A 17816-nucleotide genomic window follows, 5' to 3' on the forward strand; every position below is an offset into this window, starting at 1 on the left:
GAAGGGGTAGAAGTTGCATAAGTTGTTTGGTTATAGACTGTTGATGAATGATATATGCTTGAATATACGATTGCGTTTTTGGCAAGCTTCATTAAAAAGTTATTTGGTGTCATTTGGTGTTAGCTTTGTGGGAAGTGAAGAAGTTAAGGGTCTCCACAGAAGACTTACAGACTTCTCAAGCGTCTGAGATGGGGGATTCTTAGAAACTGCTTTGGTAAAACTTCAGTTTCTTCCACTTTTTGAAGTTCTTAGTGTTCCCTGCATCCACAAACCAAACGGTGGGGTAAAAAAGTAAGGAAACACTTTTGTTCTGACCACAAAACATAAACATCTTTAATTCTTTAAGATATTCTTCAAATAAATCGATTCCCTAGAGAGCAGAAACATATTATTTAAATGAATTTCATGAATTGCTGCAAATTTCGTGGGGAAACGATTGCTCTGCCAGACAATTTCAATTGCAATTCTAAGAAGCATCTTGCCAAAACCCTTGCCACCGTCTTCCCCACTCTTTGAAGCTTCTGAAGCCCCTATGACGAGCTCATCTGCCCACTCTTCTCTCACCTCTTACAACGGGTCTCACTTCAGTCACGGCATGTCTCTATTTGAAGCCAAAGGGAACTGAGAAAAGAGGAGCAGAGTAAACTACATAAAAGCCGGCATTTATTTGAGGCAGCGCGGCGGCAGCATTATGCTGCCACATGCAACACACGCACACCAATGCTTTACGCACGTACAAACACTCCACCGACCGAGTGTCTGTGTGTTTGTGTGCGTATATATTTTGTGTATCTAATGCGTGGCACGGATGCCGCCGCGTAGTCGCGACTCTACGATGGGAGATACTCGGCGCAGAGAGGATGCAGCAACTTTCTGTAGATTTCTGTTCTCCCAGCATCGAGCCACATCCAGGCACACACACAAATGCACACAGAACACGCGGAGAGTGCGAGATACTAATATTACGTATACGCCTGTTGTACAAGTCGTTGCATCTGTGAGTGTTTTGAGTGGGTGTTCTGTGTGTGTGAATTTGAATGGGAGTGTTTGTGTCACCCCGTGAGTGCAGCATCCAACCAAACGCAATCCGTTTGCCATTTTTTTGTGTTCCCTCTGCCATGGGTCGGGGTCGGGACTCTGGCTTCTATCTGCATTTGTGCATAAATTTGTGTCATGTAAAATCATCGAAATAAAGCAAATAACTGTCACACACCAAAGGGGAGTGTTCGGGAGGGCTCTGTGGTATTCTGTAAGAAATTTGTTGTACAAGTATTTCTTGGGATTTCTCTGAGCGTTTTCTTTTTATTGATGTACACATACACAAACACACATATGAGCAGTATTCCTATATATTTTTTATGCTTATGATCATATCAATGCAAACGATTCCGAGTCGGGTTGGCTGTTATTGCGGTCGGAGGCAGTGTCCTCAGTGTCCTTGGTGTCCTTTGAGTTGGTCATATGTGGCATAACAAATGTCGAGCACTGTATTCTCATTGATATGGTCGACGCTTTATGCTTAGCAGGGGATTTTACTCCATGAAATATGCAGCCAGAGGCGAAGGTGTTGAACCACATCTATGGATAGAATGAAATTTAAGCCAAAAATAAAAGAAATGATATATACGACAAAAGGATACCCGTTAAAATGCAACCAAAATGCCATAGAGAATCTTCCTTTTCCTGTAATAATTATGCGATCGAGATACATTTTGGAAAGATGGTTATGATGGGTAATCCTGCACAGAAAATACCCATCTATGCTTTATGGATTCACTACTTTCTTTCACTTGCACACATCTACCAGAGTGTTCCACGCTTACAGGCTATAAAATGTATGTAGAAGTGCCTTCTCAGTAATGCTCTCCACTGATCCACAGCCGTAGTGTGTCTCTTGAAATTGCATTCTTTATGACAGTCACACCTTTTGGCAATCGGCTCTTGAGCAACGCCAGCAAATTGCAGAAGCTGCAGCTCACAGAGAGTTTTACATAAATCGAATTATGGAGAGAGAGAGATGGGACGGGACAGGCCAGACAGGACAGATATCTGCATGGGATGGATATTATGCTAAAACGAAGGCAGAAGGGCACTTCGGGCTAAACAAATTCAAATGGAAAATGGAAAATGACAGAAGCAGGAGCGAACAGCAGCAGCAGCAGCAGTAGAACTAGAAGCCAGCAAGTAACACGGAACCGAGACGGCTCTTGACAGCTAACAAGCAAACGGAACGCATTAGAAACAGCTCACCAGAACCAGAACCAACTACAAGATACGTAGATACGTACATATCGTATATATGTATCTTGAAGAGGGCGGAGAAACTGTGGGATAGTTCGAGAGTTCTACAAGAATGCCAAAGAATCCACTTAAATGCGAGTGCACATCAGGTTTACATTGGGCGTGGGTGGGGAGGATAAGTCCTGTCTGTACACGAGTATCCAAGAGTGTCTTTCTGTCGGTACCTGGGAGTGTGTATGCGAGTGTCTATGGGGATAGGTATCTGTATCTGTATCTGTGAATTTCTAAGGGTCCCTCTGTATTTGTATGGGTTTCCCTGGGTCTATGCTTCTGCCTGAGAAGCATCTATGAGATTGTATGGTATCTGTGTGTTTGTATATCACGAACATTTATCTTTGTGTCGTTTTGCCCAGCACTTAAGCCACACTAAAACACCAACACCACTACGCACTCCACTCTCCCTCACACGCACACACACACACAGACATACACGTACATTAAAATCTTTCTTCTGAGCACAGCATTCGAGCCATTCCCGTTAGCGCCATAATGAAACGCAATGGAACTGTTATTGAGGGAGATTGGTAGGGGCAGTGGTAGCGGCGGCCTGGCTGAGAGGCGTGGTTCCTGGTCTCTGGCCCTTGGCCAAAAAAGCCGGGGGCCCCAGCACTCGCTTCATTTCATGAAAGTATCTCTAGGATACGCACACACGCAATGGTCCACTCCACTACGAACATTTCGCATTTGGTACCCGGCACTTGGCACGGGCGTATATTGAATTTGTATTTATGATCTGCCCATAAAATACAATAACACCATTAAAATAGCTGCAACCAATGCGCCAGTTGTGCTGAAGAGAGATCTAGACGCATCTGGAATGCTCTAAAGGAAAGTTGAAAAAGGGAAGAGATTGTTTTGGCGATTATTGTAAAGATGTAGATTTCAGGAAGTATGGAAAGTATCTGGAATATACAAATGTTATATTAACGAAAAACTATTTGAAATAACAGAAATTTGAATCAGAAATGTATGATAAGGAAATAGTTTTGATATTTGTATGCATAATTCCGTTGAGAAAGATAGGTATTTAGGTACAATGTCCTTTGTATTAAGGAAAAATTTGTATAATAATAATATAGCTAAAATCAGAGTTATTTTAGTAGTCGATTATTTTGAAGCAAATCTAAAAAAGTAGTGCTCACACTTCTTCCACAAGAAATATCTATTATATATTTCAAAATATGATTCTGCAATTATTCTCAAAATATTCAAGAATTTATCCACAATCAGGCGTCTTAGTAGGCTATTATTTTGTTATTCAATCACAGTAAGTGTCAGTAAATTTCGTATTTTCCTGGCAATATAATCCGCCAAGTGTGAGTACCTTTTCTATGCCCTTTCCTCGTTACCCATTACACATTTGGCCCACACCCACACCCACTACCCCGAATAGCATCCTTTAGCCCATCATACCCTTATAATAGTACTCGTAGCGAGCACCACTTTAACAGCCTGAAAACGCATCTTATGGCTACATTTGTGTTCATTCCGCACGTTCGGATGGACGTATACGTCTCCATCGCACAGCTCCGGCTCTGAACTACTCCTTGGCCGTCTGCCGTGTACAATGTACGGTGTATGCCATGTCTCCTGTCCATGTCCTGTTGCTTGCGGTTTACTATTTTATGCCATTATAGCCCAGAGTTTGGTTTGCCGGTCGGCATAAATTTATTTGGTATCGAGAGGAGCAGCGAATGTCGAGTGGCGGCGTTGGCATCGGTGACGGCGACGGCAAACGGAAATTACCATTTTATTATTGCAGGCACTGGTGCTGGGCTCGGTCATGGTCGATGCCCAACCCAACCCCAACTCTTGGGACCGCACTGGATGAGCCTTATTGAATTCGCATTAAAATTGGTAATGGATATATGCAGATACACGAACACAGCCTGCTGCTGCTGCAGATGCAGATACATAAAGAGCGAGTGGGCTGCCAATATGTATGTATATTTATTTGTGCCAGTGTTTGTATTACAATATTATAGCAGAGGGCTTAAGTTCATGTTTGGGGGCTTATGATAGGTTAAGTGCCAGTTTTGGTCTGGATTTTGGTGTCTGATTGAAGGGCGACTGAGAGGGCGTGTGATTTCGTGTGATTGGGGTATAATGATGGGTTTAATTGTTGGGAATAATATTCATATTATTATCGTCCAAGAACGACCAAGTATTACGACTATCACCACGAACCGGAAAATCGTCTTCATCGTCTGTTATATCTTCCACGGTATATTGATTGGCTTCTTGTTTAGCTTTCTTATCGGGGTCTTCGTAGTCGATGAGCACCCCAGCGACAAAGAAGAATTCGTCCAGCGTCTCGGTCCATATTTGCATATGCTTTTCAATGTTTTGGTTTTTGCGAATAGCTTCAGCTTTGATCAGTTCCGTCAGCTCTTGGCCCGACCACTTGGCGTAACTTCCCTTGGGACCAAAGTCATCGGACACATTTGACACATCGTAGACCACGTCCCGCAAAGCGACCAGGTATCGGCGACCCTTGTTGGTGCAATTGAATTCTTCAAGCAGCTTCTTAGTCAGAACGAGTCCACTCAACGGTTCCATCTGTATGGTGTGGCCCGCATCCATGTAGTCCTGCTCGTCGTAGGTGTCCCTATTGGTTCGCGTCTGCTTGAAGACCAAATAAGCCAGCACGACAGCAGCGGCTATGATGGTGTACACCGAGGTTGCTGCCTCACGGAACTGCTCGCTCCACAACTTATCTAACACAGACGACATTTTTTTCGTTTTACAGCAACTATTTTCCTTTCGGTAAAACTACCAGAATGTTTTATTGTTGAGTTTTGTTTAGACTGACGATTTCCCAGCACTGCCTTGTAACCGATGGATATACTTTTGTGATGATCAAGAAACAGCCTACTAAGCAATAGTTTTTTCTTGTTTCTTATGCCCCCAGAAAGGGAGTTTGGTGTAGGGTTGTAGACTACTATTCTATCGGCTCTGTTCTTTTTTTTTAAAGTTTTTTCCGGCTAAAATAATGTAACTCTGTTCTGCATAATTTGTATACCTAATTAAGTGGAAAATTTATAAAGAAATATACATACAACAAGAGGTGTACAGTCAGCTAATTTTGTTTGCAATCAATAATGTTAAAAATTCATATCGTTTATGAAAGCAAGAATGAAAGTAAGCGAAGAAAAAAAAAACAGTAAGGTATTAAAAATGCGATAAAATGAAAACTTTTAGATGGATCTTGCGCGAGGCAAAAATTAAGTTGCAGATCCCATCATCATAAGAAGAATTTGCAAAAAAATCTATCTAATCGAAAAATCTATTTGCAAAAATTCAAATCCGCGGTTTGGTAAATTGGCGGACTTTCATTATTTGTAATTTATGAATAATTGAAAGAGTATTGTATGAACTTTAATTGGATGTTTCATTCGTGGCGATGCAATGGTTATTTGTGAAGATATATTGAGCCAATCTTAAAGTTTCGTTTCTTTTTCTATGGTATGGTCCCTGTTGTCGAGAAAAATTAGCTTATATATACTTAGTTTTAAGCAAGGGCACAAATACCCTACATAAAGAAAAAAGAGAGAAGAAAAATGGCCACACTATGAAAAGACAAGAAGGTCACATTAGTTTGAGCAGTCGAAGAAAGAGCCGGGAGAAAAGACGAAGCGTGCGTAGACATATTATAAACATATAAGAATAAAATGTATTAACCTCCTTTTGCAAATAGGAAATAAAACGCAACCAACGCCTAAGTACCTATGAAGATAAGCGATTGTGTTTTATCCGCAATTCTCACGTTCCTGGACTCAACAGTCCCATTTTTAAATTTTAGTTATTTAGTGGCTTTAATTTCCGACAATAAAAGCTACTAATCATTAAATCATTGCCCAATGATAAAGGTGCACAGTGAAAACCAATAGTTCCAGTTCCAAGTCCGGACTCAGTCTCTGAATTCGGCTTTGTGATTAGTCCCAGATATATGTTAAATTATATTAAACTATGTGTAAATTTCACCGTCCAGAGCTGCACGGACATACTGTGGAGTTTAGTGCAGTTAATTAAATCTATTATAGTGCCGACAAATTCCAAGAACACTCACAACTATAAACAAGCATTTAGCCTTTCGTACCACATATCTATTATCTCCAATACCTCCCTTTGTTTTTTGTTCTTTCACTTCAACCATCAGGTATGGTGGTCTCCCTGTCCGAGCAGAGAATGTCCGGAGGAGCCTGAGCTGGAATTGGCCGTGCATCAATGCGTTGACTATTGTTTGATGCAAGAGCAAGTTAATCCCCAGCTTTATACGAGTACGCCGGCGTATAATGTTTATCCAACAACAAAAACAACAAAAGCAGCAGCTAGGACATCAACCTCCACAGAGAGGATTACAACAACAACAAATGCCATGAGCACGACCAGCACGGGGTATGCCACAATGGAGTCAGAGACAGAGTCGGTCGCAACATCATCGTCCACAACCACATCAACAACTACCACCACTACATCGCCGGCATCATCATTACCAGCATTATTCGCAACGCAAACGAGAAGCAGATACCAAGAAGTACTTAATATGTCATCGACCATGTTCCCGCCACTGGAGAATGCATCAGCCATGTCGTTGGTGGTGCAGCCAGGACCAGAAAAGGACCAGGAGGAGCAGCAGCCATCGTCAGCTGAATTGTCAGCCATGTCCATGCAGGGATTGAATTGTAAGTGACATGATGAACCCTTCTTTGAATCTCCCCTCTCCGACTGACCACAGGCATTATTATCATCGTAACTTGGTTCTGCTGGGTACTCCGTTGTTCTTCCTTTCAGTTAGCCTCTCCTCCTACTACTCCAACCATTCATCGAAGCTCGTGTCCATGTCCATGTCCGTGTCCGTGTCCGTGTCCGTGTCCGTGTCCATGTCCTTGTCCATGTCTATGTCCGTATCCTTGTTCATGCCACTATCCGTGTGTGTGTTTTACTTTTATTAGTTTGTTTTTCCCATCTTTTGTGCAATGGAAGCAGGAGGAGAGCAGCAGTAGAACCAGGAATTGTGGATGGGTAGAAACTTGCACCATAAAAGCCAAAGACCGAGTCGACTCTCAATGAAAACTACGAGTAAAAAAAAATATATAAGTATAATTCAACCTGTCCCACTCTGTTTGTGGATTGTGGGAGTGCAATGTGGTGCGGTGGTTGGGTGGCTTGGTGATTGTCATTAAAGCCTGACGTTTTGTGTGGAGCCAAAGTTTACGGTGGCAAAACTTTTCTCCAATTCTGTAGAAAAAAACTTCACAAAAGGCGTTTTTATTTCATATTATTAAAAGTGTGTGACAATGGGAATGGTAGATGGCTAATGGAGGGGTAAAAATGCACACGAAAAAATCCAGTATGAGAGCTGATATTAGCATTTGTTGCATAAGAAAGAGATTTCTATTATTTTTGGAATATTATTTTTGGATAAAAGTTCTTTGTAAAGGAATGACGAAAGGAATTCCTAAAAAAAGAATAAGATCTATTCTTCTATTGATGATTTGATTTTACCAAAGACTATACTATTACCAAGATGTTGTATGGGGAAGCATAAAGCCCTTAATGCCGTTGTTTTTCGAGACGCATCTGTTTGCTGTAGCAAGGATTTTTTTTTTTTTTTTCTGGGATGACATTCACCTCTCACCAAAGACTGGGTATATTGTTGTTGGATTTAGGGATCGACTTAACTTAGCAGCCTCAGGTACTGACGACCAGATGAAGCGTGTAGGCAGCTGGGCCGCTGTCAGAGACAAAGGATAGTCCAAGAGCCCAAGAGACATTTGCAGTGTCAGCATCGAACGAAAATTGAAATGGAAGTTATTCCTGATTGAAGACTCCTCTAAATCCATACATATGTAGTACCTCGAAAACCTCCTAAATATCTCCCATTATTTCAGTTTGTGTGCATTAGAAAATCATTTCCCTCTTGTTTCACAATCATAAGTCATGCATCAGTGGCTCCTTCTATCTCTATTGTGCAGACAAAACACATTCAAAAACTTTGCTAATGTCCTGAACAGAAATCAAAATGTGAGAATTCCCAGCAAAGGGGCTTCGACCCTTCCCCCGAAACAGACAAAAGTGCATAACTAACTAAACATGATGGCATTACTGGGGCCTGTACACTTGACACTTGGCACAATTGGAAATTGGTCATGCATGGCCAGGACGAGAGCCAGCAGAGGCAACAGAGACAGGCCCCGTACAGGACAGGGACAGTTTCGACCAAGTTTAGATCGCCTTGGGGGTGCAGAACAGCATACGAAAAGAGCCAAAGCAATTTTCCTGCCTGTCTGATTATGTGAAAAACTCACTCCCTTCCCACACACTTTGACAGCTTCCACAGACAGTAGCAGCCAGCAGAAGGAGGAGGTTAAGAGCATTAGCTGGGTCCACTCGGACAACGAGGATACCACCTATTTTATGCTGCAGATGCATCCCGACCTGGCAGAACCCACCGAGCAGCTGGGCATGGAAATCGAGCAGGATGCCAATGAAACGGTCACCGACATCCTCCAGCGTTTCGGCAAGGAGCGCCTGGTCGTGGGCAACATCAATCTCACGGATATGGACGATCTGGATCTGCGTTGCGGCGGTCTCGTCCGACGTTCGAACATCTCCGAAATGGGACCCGAGGCCGTGCAGTGTATGATGCAGCGATGCACCTTCACCATGAATGCGCCAGAGATCTGTCCGCCGGACTACAAGGAGACGGATGAAACCATCTTTTGGATTTACTTCCTATTGAGGTAAGTTTTTGGAATTTAGAACATCGAGTGCCATAACGTTTTCTCTTTTCTCTATAGATTTTTGGCCACTACAATGCTGTCAGCGGGCGTGACCATAATGGATCCCATAGCCCTGACAATGATTGAGAAGTTTGGTGGAGATTTTGGACGCGAGCGTTTGTTCTCCAGCATTGGTATGGCCATATTCTCGCCGATAACGGGCATTATGATTGATTATTCGTCGCGGGGCCTGGGATATACCGACTATTCAGCGGCGTTCTATACGTACGATGTGCTCCTGGTGATATCGACCATGTCGGTGCTGATGATGCCGCTGGGCGAGAAACTGCCGGCCGATAATGTGTTTAGGGATTTGTGGAATCTATTAAAGATGCCCCACGTAATTGCCTTTATTACATTCCTGTTTGTTCTCGGCAACTTTTGGGGCTTCATCGAGAGCTTCCTCTTCCTGTATCTGAAGGAATTGGGGGCACCCAACTATCTGCTTGGTGAGTTCTCGTCGTCATTAGTGGTTACTTTTTGGTACTTTTTGTGTGTTTGGTACGAATTGGATTGAATTTTGGATTTGAATCCATTTACAGGCATCACCATTACGGTTGGCACAGTGAGCAGTATCCCCTTCCTGTATGGGGCGGAGAAAATCACACGCATCTTTGGTCACGTTAATTTGATTATCATTGCTTTCTTCTCGCATGCCGCCCGCCTGGTTGGCTATTCGTTTATCGAGTGAGTGCCGAACGGCCGAACAGCCGGATCGATGTTTGCTTAATGCAATATCAAATTGAATTGCCTTCTTCTTCTTCCTAGGAATGCCTGGTGGTGCTTCCCCTTCGAGGCCCTGGAGTCATTATCCTGCCATCTGATGTGGGTGGCAGCTGCCACATACTGTTCCATTCTGGCCCCAAAAAGTTTGCTGGCCACTCTCATCGGTGTCCTTGGCATGGCCCATTTCAGTCTGGGTGAGCTTCGTCGGCCATCTCTCCTTCTCTAATGAGGCACTTTCATTACATGTAATCACATTTTGTTTGTCCCGTTCGTACAGGTCGAGGCAGTGGCAGCTTCACTGGAGGCCTGCTCATTGGGCAGTTCGGCACTCGAGATGCCTTTCGGTATATGGGCCTGCTGGCCGTTGTCGGCGGCATTGCCTATGGCCTGCTCCATCTGATTTGGCTGCGTAAATTCGATCACACTACCGATGATTCGGAGGAGGAGGCCGAGGCCGTGGAGGCTGGCGAGACGGAGAAACTGACAGAGCCGGCTACCAAGGAGCAGGGCACTTCCATGTCCCTGGAACGTTTGAGTCTAATGATTAAGTACAATCAGATTGGCAGTTTGTCATCGTTGCCCAGGGGATCGAGGGTAAGTTTTGGGGGTCCAGGACTGCAGAGGCTCTTCATTTGGAGACTCTTTTGATTAGTTAGGGGGTATCCAAACGACTTGGGTGGAGAAAATATCGGTTTAATTCACAGTTCGATGTGTTCTTTATCCGGTATTTGAGGAATTAGATATTTGAAATATGTTTCAACAATTTATGACAAATTTATTAGGGGGAGCGGGAATTTTGGGTGGAGATCTATAAAAGGCCTCATATCAAGAATGCGGGATGGAATGTTACTTTCAGTAAAACGAGAATTTATTTGACCGATATTATTTCTAGCATAAATACTTGCCACTTCAAGGACCTCTGGGCGATAGACAATTGAATATTTCCAGCCATATTTTCTAATTAAAACCTCGTACTCACCAGGCTGATATCCATGACCATTTGTCAGTGCGTCGCAGCAGCTACAATGTGGAGTCCTTGAGAGGCGTGCCCCGGCATGGCGTCATCGGCAGCAGTGCCTCCAAGGTGGATATTCTGCGTTCGGCACTCGAAATCAATCACAAGTCCTCGAACAACTCGATGCTGAACAAGGCCGATAACAAGACGTCGAATCAATCACTGGGCCGCAACCGCGCCGACAGTGCCCCGAAATTGAATCACAGTAATCTGAAGAACATTTCCCAGCCCGCCCTGGAGGGTGTTGTGCTCGAGGTGAGTCCTCGCTCTCCCCTCATATAGACCAAAATCTCTGCCTCTCCCCCGTGTGTATCTGTGTGTGAATCTCTGTATTGGAAACGTATGAGTGTGTTGGTTGTATCTCGCTGATTGCTGTCAATTGTTTTGATTTCTGTTTTTGTCTGTTGGATTTTGCTCTGCTCCCTCGCCTGATTCTGGTTTGATTTTTAAATACCCAACATCTGTTGCCACAATAACTTTTTAGCATACGGCCGAGTGTCCTTTGTAGCTTCCTGTCTTTGGTTTTTGTGACTTGACAACCGGATGCCGGGGCTCAACTGCATCCGCTTTGGGGCCTTTGTTGTTCTGCTTCTCTCTGCTTCCCACTGCGACTGGGAGGCTCTTTTGGGATGTTGTTGTTTTGTGTGTGTTTGGCTTTCGGTTGCCTTTCTTGAATGGTCGTTTCTTTTGATGCCGCTCCAATGGATTCGATTTCTCGTTTCTGCCACTCCCATTGCCACTGTGTTCCTGCTGTCTAGCTCGAATTGGAGTCGGCTTTATTGGTTTTTGTTTTCAACGCAAACATATGCGCCACTGGGGCGCCATTTTGCCAATTTAGTTGCCGAGCAGCACCCCGACAGAGAACTTTAAAAAATGCTCAACTTAGTTTCATTTTGGGAATTGAAAGAAGCTTAAAAGTTTGTTGTACTTTTAGCAGCTTTTTGGGGGGAAATTGTAACTCATTATTAATTTATATTTGTTGAAAATTAGGGAATCGTAGCAACAGAAGTACCTTATTGATCAAAGATTTCACTGGAAGTAGTACAACATTTTGGAACTATCAGAAAAGCTCGAAGCTAAACTCTTTTTTATTAATATTTAGTGAATTTTCTGCCAAAGTTTTGCTTTTTAAACTCTCTTCAGAACTCCGTTTCGAAGCAATTATATTCTTCGTCTGTTTTTTCTTTAGAATTCCAACACAATTTATTGCAGAAACTTCAATTGAAAATTGCAATCGAACAAACTATAAACAATTTCATCTGCCGTATCCTTTAATTAAAACTTTCCAATGATATATGTAATCCATACAATTGATTTTACTTGCCCTGAAGGAAACCAAGCCCTACATATCGGCTCTCCTTCTACTCATATAGGACCACACTTACAGCCCTCTAGCCATTCATTTGAGGGCCATACTCATAATACAACTTTATACCCGCTCTCTTTCTCTGCACTTACATATACTATACGTGAGGCTTGTCAAAGTTAATATCATAATTAATTTTCAATGCTTTGAAGCGATGCTTTTATGGCAACCAGGCAACCATAATTCAATAAATCAAATGTGGTTGAGCGGCAAGAGCAAAGAAAAATAAACCAACAAATTAATGAATTTATGAACAAGACAAAGTTTTGCCTTTTGCTCACTTCGACTGCACAAAACAACCCCATCTGATGCGAGAACAGAGCCAACTGACAGTTTTGGCCATACACATCACTGAACAACCAAACAAAGCCAAAGTCAGAGCAAAAACCAAAAGCCAGAGTTCACTTCAGCTATTAAAAATAACGGGGGGGGGGGGGGGGGGGGGGGGGGGGGGAGACCGAGAAAGAGTTAGAGTTTGGAACCTCAGCAGGGAGTTCCTCTATCCGGAGTTGATAGAACCCGTCCGTCGCGTCGCTTGCAAATTGCAGGCCAGTAGTCCAGATCGCAAAACCCATTCCCAATCCGAAACCCGGAAGCCATACCCAGCCAAAACTTCGCTTTGTGCAAAATAAATTTGCCAAAAACCAGAGAGCAGAGAACTTCCTATTTCAATATTCGTATGAGTGTATGACTTTGTGTATGGGTGGGTGTGTGTGAATGAGTGCATCTCTATCTCTATATATATATATATGTACTTGTATATGGATAATATATGCTATAGCCAAAAATGCCATTCGCATACAAACAGGGCGTGGAATCAACATTTTTCCCCAGCCGCATGAAAAAGTATCCAAGTGGTTTGTTAACTTCAATACCCGCTGTGGATTTATCCGTAATACCCAGCTCCATGTTAATGGTAATGTACAAGAATCCAACAGAAACAAAAACATTCGAAAAAATATACTGAATAAAAACAAAAAAACAAACGAAAAACTATGCATGGAATAACGAGTGCAGAAATACCCTTTATTTTTTGGCAGAAGGTGAAATGATAAGAATTAGCAAAAGGATTTATATTATTATTTTTAATAGAAGGAAAGTACATTTCGTGAGGCTTTCACTATAATAGCCCCAAATCAGTTCCGTTGATTTTTTGTTGTATATAATATTTCATGTAGTAATATCTTCCTTCTTGACTATTTGCCAACAATTTGACCTAATCGATATGATCTTTCTGCCAAAAAGAGTACTTCGGCACACAAACATATGTAACTGCAAATGCATGGCGTGGCCTGGCATGTCCTTCTCCGTCCTGTCCTTCTCTGTTCTCTTCTGGGTTGTTCGGGGATGCATGCGCCCCAAAGTATGCAGCACTGAATACGAATAAACAGAGGAGCCAGCAGCAGAAGCAGTAGCAGCAGAACAGTGGCTGCTGCAACAGCACAAGAGGCAACATCGAGTGGCAGCAGCAGAACAGCATCATCCACCAAGATATTGCCTCTCACTGGGGGGATGGAAGCATGCAATGGCATGTACAGTTCCCATTGCTGATGCATTTGTTGGTTGCCTCTTTTTTTTGCTGGTTTATGGGGGTTTTCGGGAGAACTTTTTTGGGGGAAAGAGGAGCACAAGGAGAGAGGTTCATGGGTCGCAGTTTGCCAAGCCATCCGGGCATTAAGTTATTTCGTTGAATTAAAGCCCGCACTTGCGCCATTTGACTTTTGGGCATCACTTGTTTTTATATGCATAACCCACAAAAACCCAGCCCTCCATGCCACATGCCACATGGCCCTCATCGTCTCTGCATTCCTTCTCCTCTCATTACGCCCCTCTTTTCCATCTCTCACTCTCTCTGCTGCACGCTTAGTTGAGTTTAGTTTAATTTTGCACACTCGTCGAGCAATTTGAGCTCGCGCTCCTCACATCCCATCACATGGGGTTTAGCATTATATTTTCTTCTTTATGCGTATTTTATTTTTTAAAGATTTTTTTCCCACAGCTTTTTCTCTTTGGGTAGCTTAAATAATGTCCTTTTTTTGTACTCTCTGATTTTTGTTTAGGTTTTACGCCAAATGATTTGTTGTTGAACTTAATTCAAGTTGACAAAAAGTGAATAACAATGGCAGCTGTTGCAAAAAGCAACAATGTTTGGTTATCCATGGGTTTTCGAGGGATGTATGGTTACGGGGGGGTGGATAGCTAGATGGGTGGGTAAATGGCTGTGGGTTGGGTGGAGATGGGGATGGGGATGGGGATGTGGATGGATGGGTGTAAAAGAAAAACATAGCCATAGAGTAAACAAACAAGGAAAAAGCATAGCAAAAGGCAACGTCTGTTCGAATGTGGCAAATGATTTTAAACTTTGAAATCTACAGTGAGGCAAACTAGATTCGATCGGGCTCACTCGCCCAGCGCTCTGAGAGAGTCGTATGAGCGAGCGTTTGACACGAGCGTTAACAGCGTGCCGTTACACCGATCGGTAACAGCCTTTTAACTGAGGGAGTTCGCCTGCTGCGGTAGCATACTGTTAACGTGGGCTGCTAATAGGTTAAGAGGAACCTTTATTCGATCTGCTTCCCTGTACAGTAGATAAAAGACGGGAGTTAATGAAAGATATAACCGAAATTAGTCGACAAGATAAGTTGTTCTTTTAACTTCATACAATAACTACAAATGACAATATTCTAAATTTGAAAAAAATATTTAGAAACGTATTGTCTTTGTGCTCTTTTTTCTTTCTTTGCCCTCGAACTACAGTCCATAGCCTGCCATAGTACTAACAACAAGCATACCAATCGCATTCTCAATATTTTACTATTGCCATGGCACGTACATATGTTTGTACGAAGGAATGAATGACTGAATGAGTGAAAGTATGTGCGAATAAATGTACATATGTATGTATGAATGAATGAATGTATGTTTTTAGTTCCTTCTTCGATTTCCTGTTTGTTCTCCCTGCTTCTATGGCTTCTGCTTTCCAGCTAGAAAATATTTCCCACACACACACAAGCACAGAAAAGCCCGCACACACAGCCACCCATATAGATTTCCATTGGCTCTCTTTTTTGCTGGTATTATTTTTATTTCTTGGGCTATGAAAACGATTTATCGATGTGTAAGAGGAAGTGGTAGGAAAAAAAGGAGAAATATTTATAGGAATGATCACAAAATGAATGCCACGTAATGCGACGCTGTTGGCAACATTTGTCATTGTTGATTTTGGCCAGAAACGACTTTATATCCCAGCATTCATACGCGTACATACATATATCGAGGCCAATAACTTCTTCAACATAACGCACAAAAAGTGAACGCGAAATTGCGCGTAAGTAATGCCCATTGTAAGTCCCGCTACGAGGGGAACGAGGAGATGGGGGCGTGAGTTTGAGAAGGCGATGGGGTGGGTGCTAGAGTCGAAGCAACAGAGGGAGCTGTAGGTGCAGAAAGCAAGAAAACAAAAAAAGTGGAAGCCAAACAAAGAGAATGGAAACAAAAGCAGCACAAAATGAACTGGGGAGTAAAACATTATAGAAATTTCTGGTCCCTATTCTACAGAGAAAAGAGGGTGTATCCTTCGGCCATTCCCTCTCCACTCCCCTTGCCCTTTTCCCCTCCCTTTCTCCCAACCACACACATGGCACTTAAGATGCGCATTTCTATGAAGAGGGGTATGTACGTTTGTTGGAAAAACTTTTGTGCATTCAACTGCAAGGCCTGTACCGTCTCTTTTTCACCGGCAACCAGCATTTTAATAAAAAGCCAAACAACAAGAAAACTACGCCCGTTGCATTGCGAATTATCCAAAAAGTTTGATGACGTGGAAATGCCTTTCAACAATACACCAACAACCGAGCGGAAAAAAAAAATACAACACCAACCGGCGATTTCGATGCAGTTCAGTCGTGCATATGCGAGGGTAACTCATCCGGAATGCTTATGAAATGCAGCAGAAATCGAGTGCTGGCAAGAAAAAAGAAAACATCGTTTGAGATTCTGGACAGGAAGAGCAGAATGCATCATTTTATATGTGTGGCAGGAATGGGGATACCCTGGAAATAGATGAAAGAATTTGGGCTTTGATAATATTTGAAAGGAACGGTATAGATATAGATAAGAGAATAAGCTCTGGCTTTAAGTGCAAAACCAGAAATGAAAAATTATGGTATTAGAAATGTAATCTACATTGCTTCAAAAAAGATTAAAAAAAGAAAAGAATGGACCAATTTCGACAGATAATTTTTAAACTTATTTACACAGCAAGGATTCATCCTTCATCATATAAAACTCTAAAATAGAACCAAGAATTAATATCCCTTTTATCACTCTTCCAAATCACTTCTACCAAAAGAACTTATTAGAAGGACTCAACAACAAACAAATACATATGATTACCGCCATCATACAACACATTCACTTTGATATCTTTGCATACATATAATCAAATCCCCATCGAACCAACCACTCAACCAAGCCAAACCCAATGACTGCACTCTACTAAATATAATTTATTGGCCACTTAAACATTTCATGTTCAAACAGAAATAAGCATGCATGTTGATTATACTTCCCCGCATGTGCATGAAGGCCATTGAGAGCATAAGGGAAAAACTGAAATGAAGTTAATTGAGTAAATTGTAAATTGCACTCTACTGCGAGTACACCAGACCAACACGATTGCGTACAGATGTTTGGGATCCTGTTTTCTCTTCTGTTCTCTTCTCAGTACCCTTGAAGAGGGTATTGGCATTAGCATCAAGAGCACCGACTAGATTTAGCCATGTCCGTCTGTACATCATTCTTTCCTAATCAGATTTCAAGCTGAATATCTTCATTATTTTTGGATAGCTAGGCCATATAGTTGCAAGGGTATCTAAAGCGTCGGCTCTCAAAATTAATCTATCCTGTTTTTGTTTAGCTCATGTTTTTATTTTATGTGCAATTGGTTGGTTAGCTTTAAAGCTCGTTATGGAATTGGTTTTTGCATACATTCTACCTTTTTAATTGCTGAATGAATGTGTGCCAGAGTGGAAAAACGAAAATGTGTGTGGTTTGGTTGGAAGTACGCGTGTGTCAGCACACAAACTGCAGCCACTGTGCAGTACAAATATTTAGCATGACTTATTGTTGTATATGCGAATAGTTATTGCATGTGGCATGGCATAAGCATAGCACATACGTATTTTGATGTTAAAATGTTGCTCACTCACATCTCTTTCGTTTCGCAGGACCAAGAGGGCCGCAAGGTCATTCCCGAGGAGACGGAGCTGCATACTTCCAAGACCACGGTGAGTCTGGGGGAGGCGGAAAAGGTGGAGCCACCACAGCAATCCAATGGCAATGGCAGTGGCAAGATCCCACAGGCAACGCAGCAGCAGAAGCAGGAGCAGCAGGAGGATGACAAAACCGATGCCACTTGATGGTGCAAGCAAATCTCTAACCAGCCCAACGTGGCGTATGAGTGATATTAATAAACCAAAAGCGAAAGAAAAAACTAAAGCGAAATCCAATTTTAAAATAAAAAAAAAAACCAAAACTATTGTCTAGTTTTACTCGTGTGTGTTAATGTTATATAAATGTATATGTCTATATGAAATAAAAAAATGTTGTTAGCGACAGAAAA

The 17816-nt window shown here is 42.3% G+C and overlaps 1 protein-coding gene across 3 annotated transcripts in view; it reads left to right on the forward strand.

Moving 5' to 3' along the window:
• The window catches only part of LOC108163489, a 26129-nt gene extending 8314 nt beyond the window's left edge, over positions 1–17815 (forward strand). Inside the window, exons 1-10 of one of the 3 annotated variants that reach the window (XM_017298804.2) lie at positions 5828–5938; positions 6461–6986; positions 8636–9047; positions 9105–9535; positions 9629–9773; positions 9855–10006; positions 10090–10406; positions 10795–11082; positions 13002–13109; positions 17422–17815. In XM_017298804.2, the coding sequence (XP_017154293.1) occupies positions 5873–5938; positions 6461–6986; positions 8636–9047; positions 9105–9535; positions 9629–9773; positions 9855–10006; positions 10090–10406; positions 10795–11082; positions 13002–13109; positions 17422–17613 (2637 nt within the window). In that variant the 5' untranslated portion in view covers positions 5828–5872 and the 3' untranslated portion in view covers positions 17614–17815. Of the gene's footprint in view, positions 1–5827; positions 5939–6460; positions 6987–8635; positions 9048–9104; positions 9536–9628; positions 9774–9854; positions 10007–10089; positions 10407–10794; positions 11083–13001; positions 13110–17421 lie in introns of those variants that run through there. The other 2 variants (XM_017298802.2, XM_017298803.2) reach the window with 2 other exon arrangements.
• Position 17816: the final 1 nt, after the last annotated feature.

The sequence above is a fragment of the Drosophila miranda genome, chromosome 4 (genome assembly GCF_003369915.1).
Source record: "Drosophila miranda strain MSH22 chromosome 4, D.miranda_PacBio2.1, whole genome shotgun sequence".
Taxonomy (NCBI): domain Eukaryota; kingdom Metazoa; phylum Arthropoda; class Insecta; order Diptera; family Drosophilidae; genus Drosophila; species Drosophila miranda.